General features: G+C 45.6%; 1 protein-coding gene across 1 annotated transcript in view; it reads right to left on the reverse strand.

Annotated features, from left to right (window-relative positions):
* LOC144824584 (gamma-crystallin 2-like) overlaps positions 1–10,643 on the reverse strand; it is a 41,455-nt gene extending 30,812 nt beyond the window's left edge. The window contains exon 1 of the mRNA XM_078683636.1: positions 10,596–10,643. Within this exon, the coding sequence (XP_078539762.1) occupies positions 10,596–10,604 (9 nt within the window). The 5' untranslated portion in view covers positions 10,605–10,643. The remainder of the gene's footprint in view (positions 1–10,595) is intronic.
* Positions 10,644–10,933: the final 290 nt, after the last annotated feature.

Genomic DNA, 10,933 nt, shown 5'->3' on the forward strand with positions numbered 1-10,933 from the left:
AGTAAATGTCGGGATTAGAAGTGTCTCTAATCCAAGACTCAGTGAGGAACAGAACATCCCAAGCGTCAGAGACAAGTGACGTCCAAATTTCACTGGCATGACGAGGAAGAGAGCGGCAGTTGACCAAGCCTGCTTTCAGCGTCAGAGGGTGAATCAAACACTTGGCCAGATCGGGATGTTGAGGGGAACGTTTACTCCAAGGGGGTAATGTGAAGTAACAGTGTGGGCATTTAAAAGAGCCGACCTCCAGATAACAAGGACAACAGCGAGTTGTCGGCTTACACATGCCTGGTCTCAGCTGCAGAAGCTGATCTCCACCCCAACCAATACGACTGGCCTCCGACCGACAGCCAGGGGGACTGGCCCTAGGCATGGGCCAGGCGCGGACGGGCGCAGACGGGCTTGCCTTAGGCGCGCCTTCGGCTCGCCATCGGCGCGCCCGCTGCGCCCGCCCGCTGCGCGGACGGGAAGCCCAACCATTTAAACAAATGGAGAGGAGGGTGGGAGGCGTCAAAGAGCTGGACCGCTACCCTGCCTTCCCCAAAGATGGCGGCTGTCCCTCTGTGTGCCGGCGTCAGCGCCTGAATCGGCTGCGCCGGTGTGCAGAGACCCTTCAAGCGACTTCAGTCTCGCATGCAAGGATCACCTCGCTAAGTGAGGTAAAATAGCACAGTTTAAAATATATACACACTTTAAAATATATTACCAGCCAACAAGCGCTAAATAGAGTGGAGGGAAAGTAGAGAATGCCCCCGGCTTCCGCCTCAGGGGAAAGTAAGCATTACGTCTGCCAGCCAACAGAAAATAGCACCTTAAATAGCAAGGGAGGGCGGGAGGCGTCCAAGAGCTGGACCGCTACCCTGCCTTCCCCAAAGATGGCGGCTGTCCCTCTGTGTGCCGGCGTCAGCGCCTGAATCGGCTGCGCCGGTGTGCAGAGACCCTACAAGCGACTTCAGTCTCGCATGCAAGGATCACCTCGCTAAGTGAGGTAAAATAGCACAGTTTAAAATATATACACACTTTAAAATATATTACCAGCCAACAAGCACTAAATAGAGTGGAGGGAAAGTAGAGAATGCCCCCGGCTTCCGCCTCAGGGGAAAGTAAGCATTACGCCACATGGCAGCCAGAAATTTTGAAACAGCACATATGGTCGGGCCAGTTGTGTCGGTTTTGAATATTCTAAATGCATGAGAGCATTGTTTGAAAGCTAAGTTTTTACATAGGGGAACAATCCAATAGTTCCTGGCCTTGCAATACCCTGGGCAAAAAAACAACATGTGTATTTCACTTTCAGTGTCACATCCACAGGCCGTACAGTTTTTCGGAGTAGAGGCTGACCACCTGCTAGTAAAATCTCGCAGTGGAAGTACACCATGTCTCCACTGAAGATATCATTTTTTTGCTAACACAGGGTATATGTCATCGAGGAACTGCTCAAATAAGTAGGAGTCTTTATTTTGCAAAAAAGAAACAGTGATTGAACCTAAGTGGGAGTTGGATAGTGCAGCATTCTGTCTGTCTGTCTGCATGGAATATATGTGTTAATTGAGTGCGAGACAGTCGTCTGCAACCATTCTCTGAGTCTGACCACAATTCAGGAATCTCTAACCTGATGAATTCCTTTCTTATATAGGCGAGCCAGGGAAAGTTGCCTGAGCCTGTGGCAGTCAAAATTTCCTTGAGTTCCTCTCTGTAATGTGTAAGCTCCGGGGTGACCCAGAGCCTACGCCAAAATCTCAGGGGTTTTATGGCTAACTCTTCATCAATAGGTCTAATTCCCAAATCTAACCTAAGAGGAAGCAGTGGGGAACTAGATGGTAAGGCCAACAATCCACTTAGAAATTTATTTTCAGTTTTGGTGATTTCAGACCTATTACAGAATCCCCAGAGTTTTCCCCCATACATGATAGCTCCCCTGGCTTGTGTTTTGTAAACCTCCAATGGTGGTCTCACAGGTTTAATAGTGGAATTGTTGGAGAGCCTAAGAATTCCACCAGAGAGTTGCGCCAATTTGAGTAGTGACTTTATCTGCTGGGGTCCCCATGTCAGGTTTTCATTTAAAGTCACCCCCAATTAGTCAAAAGTGTTTACCCTCTCTAGCATACTTTCCCCTAAACTTGGGTTTGGACGTGAGGTTCTTGGTGGATTAAAGATCATGAATTTTGTTTTTGAAGTATTGATCTCCAAACCTCTAACTATGCAGAACTCCTGAAAGCCATCCAAAATTAGCTGAACACCCATTGGGGATTTGGAGAGCAAAAGGGTGTCGTCAGCGAACATGATCGCTGGGACCCTGTTGTTCTGTATTCCGTTAAGGTGGCCAATTACCCCGTTAACGTAGAGGCAAAACAGGGTCGGCGCAAGTACGCAACCCTGCCTTATCCCCCTACCTACTGAAAATCTGGATGAAAGCTTACCATTTTTTCCACATCTGACTTGGCCAAAATTAGCCTTGTGCAACCTAATCAATATGATCAGGAGGTATGTAGGAACGCCAAGGTCAGTAAGAACAGCCCAGAGTTTCCCCCGAGGTACAAGATCGAAAGCTGAACGGAGGTCAACGAACACCATATAAAGGCTGCCACCCTCTATTCTCACCGTTTTCCAATACAATAATTGTAGACGGAAAATGTGGTCAACGGTGGAGGTGTTCTTTCTAAACCCTGCCTGGTAGGGACTAAGGATGGCAGACTCATTGATCCAGTCCTGCAACCGGTCCAAGATGAGCCTTGCAAAGATCTTTTGAGGGACGTCAATAAGACTAATCGGTCGGTAGTTGGTGGGGAGCAGAGGAGAGCTCTTCTTAAATATGGGCACTATCTCTGCGCCCAACCAAGTACATGGGACCGACATGCCGTTCATGACAGCGTTGAACAATATCTGGAGATATGGACCCCAGATTTTGTGCTCATGTTTGAAAAGGTCCCCATGTAATTTGTCCAACCCTGGGGCTTTCCCTGAAGCAAGTTTCAAGATAGTATTACAAACTTCAGGCACCGTGAACTCTATCACCTCCATGTCCACCGGCAGAGTGGGGAGAGCGAACCGTTCCTCTGTACACTCAAGGAGGCCCTGCATAGAGTATAACGCCCGATAGTATCCTTCCCAGGCCTCTGGGGCTATATTTGATTCAATAGCTGCCTTTGGCGTAGTGCATCCATTATTGATAATGGTCCAGAATTTACGTGGGTCTTTATTTGCCAGCGCCAATGATAGGTTGGACCATTTCTCTTCGTCCCACTCTATCTTAGCACATTTAATCAAATGTTTATAGTGTGTCCTCAAGATTTTGATAGCCGGTGTATTATTCTCTTTGACTGCATGCAGTAGCTCAGATTTGGCCTTCCTGCATGCAGAATTATACCAGGAGTGAGGAGGCGCCTTTTTTACTCTTCCCGACACCCGGGGATTAAGAATCACGCCCAGATTTCTCAGTAAATCTTCGTGGAGAGATTCCAATTTACTGAAATACTCCGACGATGGAGGTTGATTAATTAATGTCACAACCTCCGTAAATAAGGGGATTGCAAGGCTGTATAGTATCCCTAATTGATCTGGATGTTCCAATAAATGTTGCGATTTGACTCTACGTCTGTCGTTGGAAACAATAAGAGTGTCATCATTGGCCCCAGAGGCTGAAGAACCCTTGCTACTGCTGTATATTAAGCCCAAATCTAAAATTAGTGCGTTATGATCACTATCTGCTCTATCTGAAACAGTAAAATCATTGACAAGTGGCCATAACCTTGTTTTAACTAAAATGTAATCAATAAGAGACATGTGCCCAGGCTTATTATAAGTAAATTTAGCTGGAATGTCCGAAAGAGTTCGGCCATTACATGCTCTTAAAGAGTTATTTAGGGTGAGTGCCGTGATTTGAATCACCAACGGCGTCCAAGCCTTAGGTGGTGGGACCTGGGATAAGGGTATCGACCAATGATTGTCCTCTGAAGTTAGCACTTCATCATTTAAGCCTTTTAGGGATTCGAAGTGACAATTAAAATCACCACCGACCACCAAGCGAGTGTCACTCGGGATGGTGGGAATGAAAAGGGCTAGGTCCTCAATGGTAGTAGACTCATTACTTATGCTGACAGGTCGAGAGTAAACATTGATTAATGCAAGTTTGGAAGCAATAGACCAGGTGAGAACTACACATTGGATGTCTCTAGAATGGGTTTCTATAGATTTGACACTACAGCCAAGATGGATACCAACCCAAATAATCAGGCCCCCAGAGGGGCGGCCTTTCCCTCCCCAGGCAGCCGGCACACCGAATGCCGCAAAACCAGTCCGGTGTTGCATGGTACGAGCCCACTTCTCCTGAAAGAGACACACGTCAGAGCTATCTACAAAAGTGCCCCATTCTGGGCAGCTCATCTTGTTAGGGAGCCCGGCCAGATTCCAAGATAGTATTGTGAGTGAATCTGGGCCTGTACCCTCGTCCTGGCCACCAGCCAATTTCGCACTTTCTGCATTAGTCTGGGTCACTGAACACACTGTAGTCACCAATTGTGTGTCTTCCAGTACTGTCAGAGTCCCCGAGTCTCTGCAACTAACAACAGAATATTGGCTATTACTGGGACAGGGTAGGATTATTTCATTCAGACCATTCAATCCCTCCAGCCTCGCCCCTGTTATGCTCTGCCTGTTCCTTCTTGAGGAATTTCTCCCAGTATTCCCTCAACCCTGTCAGATTCAGTTGAATCCCAATTTGTTTTACCCTGGGTGCACCCTAGTCAATCAACTAGATCCAATCCGCTGTATCTATTATGCAAGGAAATTGTCGCAGGGCCAACAAACTCAACAGTTTCCCCTCGTGCGGGTCCATCCAATCGGCGACCCACCCGTGTCCATGGTTGGCCGGAGCCAGTGTTGGTATGTAGTTGTCCCGGGGGATAAAAATATGCCAGGGGGAGCGGTTGTATGGCAGTTGCAAGACAAGGGTGAGGCCATTGGCAAATGTGGTGTACTGTCTGTGTGTTTCTAAGATGTATCAAAATGCAATCCCCCTTTACATCCTTCTCCCTTTGGCCCACCCATGACACCCTACGAACAAATAAAATTTCGCTAGTCACGGCTGAGGGGAGTGGTCTATTTTTGTTTAACCAATCCGCGACTTTATTTTTGAGTGAGGTGTAAGATTCCTCACACGCGTTGATAATTTCCAGAACCCCAGCTAGAACCACCACATATGGGCTAGATTGAGGCGGCAAATCAATTGTCACGGACTTGGGGTTACTAGTGCGTTGTTTCTGTTTGGGTGCCTTAGTTTCAGGGCATGTGTTGGAATTAAGTCTTATGTTTGGAGCTTGCCCCATATTACAAACAACACCTGCACTCCCTCTCATATCCCTCTCCGCTCTCCCAACATCTGGTACAATAGGATCTGGTATGACTGGCCTACCCGCCCCCGCATCATTGTGGATTGTGAGTGCCGGAGTAACTATACCTGCAATTGTGCCCATATTATTTGGGCCATCAAGAACTACAGATGCAAGTTTATCATCTGCTTTGGACAAATTAGCGACATCCCCTACAATGTGGGTTAGAACATTGGTTACAGACGCTAAGCTAACTTCAAAAGCAGCCAATCTATGAGTAAAGGGTAACAAAAGATCAGTAAAAAAAGCCCCCATTTTGTCCCAAATAGTATCGTTTGCAGAAGGCATTTCAGCAAATACTGGGTCGGGTGGCGCCCATTCAGGTGCACCCGATGCTACTTACAGTTCTTCAGAACGAACGGGGGATATCCGCACCACGTCGTCTGATCCCAGGTTCGTAGGTTTACTGTGACTGTGGTTCTTTTGGAGTGCTATTTCCCGTTTCTTTTTGGTCGGCCCCTGCTTTGTCAGTGAATGATCTTTTCTGCTCTTAGAAGAAGTAGTCCTTGATCTTGTTAAAGGGGGTGAAGCCTGTGCCGAAGCCATAGCTTCCATGGCTATGCTTGGTGAGACCGTCGCTGTTAAATTGGCCACCGTGGAAGGGGAATTATTGCCACAAGATAAATCAAGTACAAGTGGACTAAGTAGAATGCATCCATTTACAGGCGGGACAGGGTGAACATGCACATCAAGAGATAGCCTCCGCTTTGCAACCGCTATCTCCTGGTCCAGTGCTTTAGATGCCTTTGTAGAAAAATAATCCAAAGTCCCCATCATACCTGCACTGTTCGTAGTTGGCTTATCTTTAGTAATGCAAGACGCCATTGCTAATACTTGCGCAAATGCACCCCGCACTGTGAGGTTTTGAGTTAGTTTGCTTACCAGGCGGGAGTGGTCCTCGATGTCCAAGGCAGACGTTAGATGGTGGGCCCGGCCCGGCCTTCCCCAGCCTTGAACAGGCTCAAACGGGCCCGTCCTTGGCCCGGGCTTTGCCCGGCGTCGCCCGCGCACGTCCCGCGGGACGGGAGGCACTCGGCTGTTAAATGGCGCCTCCGGGTGCTGGCTGTGGCGTCACCGGTTCGCTGGTGATTGCAGGGGCACTTGGGGGATGTAGTTTTCAGCCGTTGCCCTCACGGCGCCTTGAAAGCCACAGAACCACGGAGTTGCCCCGCCGCCGTTTCCCTCACGGCTGGAGCTTGCAGCAAAGTTCTGTCCTCAGCCCCCCCTGAGCGCTCGGCGCTCGGCTGTTAGATGGCACCTCCGGGCGCTGGCTGTGGCGTCACCGGTGCGCTGGTGATTGCAGGGGCACCTGGGGGATGTAGTTTTCAGCCGTTGCCCTCACGGCGCCTTGAAAGCCACAAAACCAGTCCATGGGAGGAGAGAGTTTGTGAAATAGAAATGGAAAGCTTGGTTTGACGACTTTGCATGATCTTATGCTGGTGAGATATTTTACATTTGATGTCAGGCAGTTTACTTATGGGACTAGACAATTTGTTTTGGTGTAGCTTGACTTGACTGGGAGCTTGCACGCACATAGGGTGGCTGTATCCAATGGTGGTGGTGGCTACTGGATGGCTGTTGCATTAGTCATTTGATCTGTGTTAGAAGTAGCTTTTAAATAGGTTATCATCCATATTACCATGATTTATGCTTTCTGTATTAATTTCCCAAGAGTTTGTGGGTGATAATGAGAAGAAGCGTGAATGAGGATTAATTGGAGGTGTCATAATCAGTTGCCAAAGGAGGTAACTATCAGTCCTAACATTGCTTGTCATAGTGGAAACAGATAGAGCCTTCAGGATATCAAACAATGCGGTGGAAGTGTGGACTTTGACACCCCTGTTGGTTGACCATTAAACTTTCATACAAGATGTTGTGTGGCTCATATTACGGTTATGGCAACCTGAGATAGTACGTTCTATTCACATATGTCTTTGAGACTATAAAGAAAAAACATTGCATAAGTCCAGGAATAATATCCTTTGTAAAATATAAAAAAACTAAATGTAGGTCAATTTTAATGGAGCACATTCGGAGACTATGATGTCTGCCTCTGAATATAGTTCCTTCCTAGCTTTCATAAGACAGTTGAGAACAGGGTGTCTGAGGTGTTGTTATAGGCATCCTGGACTCTGATCTGACAACAAACTCTCTTTGTTTTGTGCTCGTTGGCCAAAAAATGACCACAAAAACATGTTTAGGAAATCGACCTTGAGAAAAACATTCAGTACGGGGCCATGGAAATACATAGACTTGCGGTATCACTTAGCACAAAGACAAATGAAGTAGTAAGATATATTTACATATGTGTTATTTATATAGCCCAAAACTAGACAAAAACCATCTTAGCATTGTACAAGGTCAAATCAAAGATACAATCAACATCTGATGGGAGGGGTAGCTGGTTTGTGGACTGTTAATGCATCATAATTAGGGTTCCCGGTTGTAGGGTGTTTATTTTTCTGACATTTCTGTCTGTATTTATCCATTTATCCATATTTATGTTTTGCTAATTTTATTTGTATTTATCCATATTTGTTTCGGGCTTTATAGAAAAATGAAGCTGAAAGGCTTGCCTGCCAGGTTTCAATGCTGTGAACACCTGCAGAAGATAAATCAGTGCACTTATATGAAAATATGCAAAATTCAATATCAACCTTGTGCATATCTATTACTGTTAAAGTCTTTTTAATAAAAATACTTTCTTTTTAACCCCCAAACCTATCAATCCACACAGCTACTGGCCAGGCAGTGTTGATAGACAGCATTAGAATTACTAAAAAGGCAACCAAGTTTCAGTTTTTATCCACATTTAAAAATAAATACAGGCATGAAAATAAATGTTTTCTGTCTGTACATATCTGTAAAAATCAGTAAAATGGAAAAGAGGGAACCTTAATCATAATGTAGTGTACTTTAAAGTGTTATTACACTAAATGGTGTTAGAAATGAAGTCTCTACTTGGCAGAGGTATACACCCTGTCAAAGTAGGGACCACCACTCTAGGGTAAGCCAGATGCACACTAAAAGATAACGTGTGCTCAGCCTCTGGTAGCTTGGCACAGAGCAGACTGGCTTCACTAAAGAGGCAATGAGTAAAGTATTTCCCCTTCACAATGTTTCAGACCTTTCAACCCTACCCAGTTCACCAGGGTACCTTGCCATCTTACCCTTTCATTCATAGTTTGTTCCAGTTTTCACCAATGAAGGGAATGTTTGAAGTCTCACATGCATTGGAGGGAATTTACCCTATTTTGATCTACCATTATTTGACACTTGATGCCCTGATATTCTCACTGGTGGGGGGACAATTAACAAATGTGCAGTAGCGGCTGGCACAACTCGAGGGTGGCAGGGCAGTGGGTAGGGGGATAAGGGGATTATTAAAAATAGAAAAAAACATACCTTACCACCGTGTGTCTTTGTCGTCTCTCCTCTGGAATGAAACCGGAAGCAGGCGGCCAGGTTGCCATGACCAGTCACAATGCTGCAACGCAGTGTTGTGATTGGTCTGAGCGTCATGATTTTGGTGCTCAGCCAGGGACTGGGGGCCTGCACATGTTCTCCATGCAGGCTGTAATGCAGCCTGCGTGGAGAACATGCGAAGTGCGCATGAGCAGGCCAGCCAAACAGTCATTGCGCACTTAGGAGGGTGCTACCACTCCTCACCTGTGAGCAGAGAAGCCCACCCCACAAACCTGCCGCAGCACGACAAAATAAAGTAATAATAATATTACTTTAATATCATTTTATATTTCCTTTCTTTCACTGCTTCAAAGCATTGGGGTTACTCTACTCCACCTTAGCGGAGGAGCCCCCACTGCAAATGTGCACCCTGAATCCTTTTTGCAGGTACCTATTTGTTCCAGAGTGATGTCTCTCCTCCAGCTACTGGTGTATCGTTTGTTATCTGATTATAAGCTGTTGCTGTTGATATTAAAATTAATTTTGAAAAGTTACAAAATGTATGTAGTGTACTCTAAAGCAGTGTATCCTCAGCTCTTTCTTAAGCTGGCGCAAGGTTGTGGTAGTCCTGCTCGATATTGGAGCTATTATACCAGATCTTAGGTGCACAGATGGAGACGGCCTGTTGCCTTGTCACATTAAGTGCCACAATTTTGCATTAGTAAGGCCTCACATTTTTCACATTTGATGCAACACTAACTTGAGTCTGGGAAGGATTTAAGAGCACTAATCACATTCAGGTTCACTATCACATCTACGGATGCAAAATCATCGTTGGTGTAAAGTAAGCAATATATTTTGAATTCCAACTCTGAGCAAAATCGTATTTAATGCAAAATCCGATTTAGGCATTAAATCACATTTAGATGCTAAGTCACTACTGGGGCAACATCAGCAGAAAAACTTTTAGAAGCACAACATTCGAGACAAAGTTAGGTGCAAAATGATTGGTGCAGAACCAACAGGCGTGGGTAAGCACTTGAAGGCCACAAATGTACCTCCATTGCTGTGGTTTGTAACCCAGACAGGTTAGAAACCACTGATGCATTTCCTAATAGAACACACAGAAAGGGGTAAACTATTCTAAGCTGCCTCATAGCCCTACCCTCTCCCCCACACCCAAGCCTGTCCACGTCCTTGTGGTTCATAAGGAATTGCAATGTTTCATGAAGAGTCGCATTATGATTTTAATGCATTGCAATTTCCTCCTCACACCAACTGCTACTTTAAAAAGTGAAGGCTTTGCAAGGGTGAAAATCCTTCTAAAGATCGCGCCCCACATGTCCAAACTCAATTTTAGATTCACAAATATATGATTTTTGTGGAAATTCAGAGCTAAACCTCGCCTACGTCAAGAATATGTAACAGCTGCTCACAAATGTGAATTGGACCCTCACTCTCTAAACCTCTACCCAGGAGCTATATCGTGGCAGACAGAGGAATAGTCAAAGATTGAAAAATATTTCACCTTCAATAGGACTACAAATATACTGATTACAACGATCTACTTTTTACAGCTATCTTTTTCGAGACTGAGCGTGCTAAACTGTCAGATACTGACCTGGAATAGTAGAGGGCGAGAGAAAGCATATACAATATTAGTTATATAACCCACTGCCGCAAAGAGGTTAGTTAAAATACCTCTTTAACAGGATGGATTTAAATCGTGAAGCCAAGGCAAGCTCGTGTAGAAAAAACAGAGAACATCAACAAGAGTTAGAGGCATTAGGTTTACTGCATTACCTTTCCCATGGTGAGGTGGTGGTGGTTGGCCGTGTAACTGCCCAGCTGATGTGCTACGGTACCGAGCGCTGGTTGTTCTACTGTATTTATACAGGTCAGCAGCGCAAGTGCAGTTTGCATAACAAAGTCTGATTTAAATAGAACGTACTTAGGTAAGCAACTTTAGCAGCTCTCCTCTCTCCCAAACCTCCATCCAGGCATAGTGCACAGATAAACAAACGAAATCAAACAAATAAAAGCACAAGCTGCTGCAGTTTCACTGGGGTCACCACCATCCTGCATGTTCTGTGTTTGGCTGAAAGCGATCATCATTCATCGCTGAATGTCCGTGCTTTGCT

This window comes from Lissotriton helveticus, chromosome 3_1, assembly GCF_964261635.1.
Source record: "Lissotriton helveticus chromosome 3_1, aLisHel1.1, whole genome shotgun sequence".
Classification (NCBI taxonomy): Eukaryota; Metazoa; Chordata; class Amphibia; order Caudata; family Salamandridae; genus Lissotriton; species Lissotriton helveticus.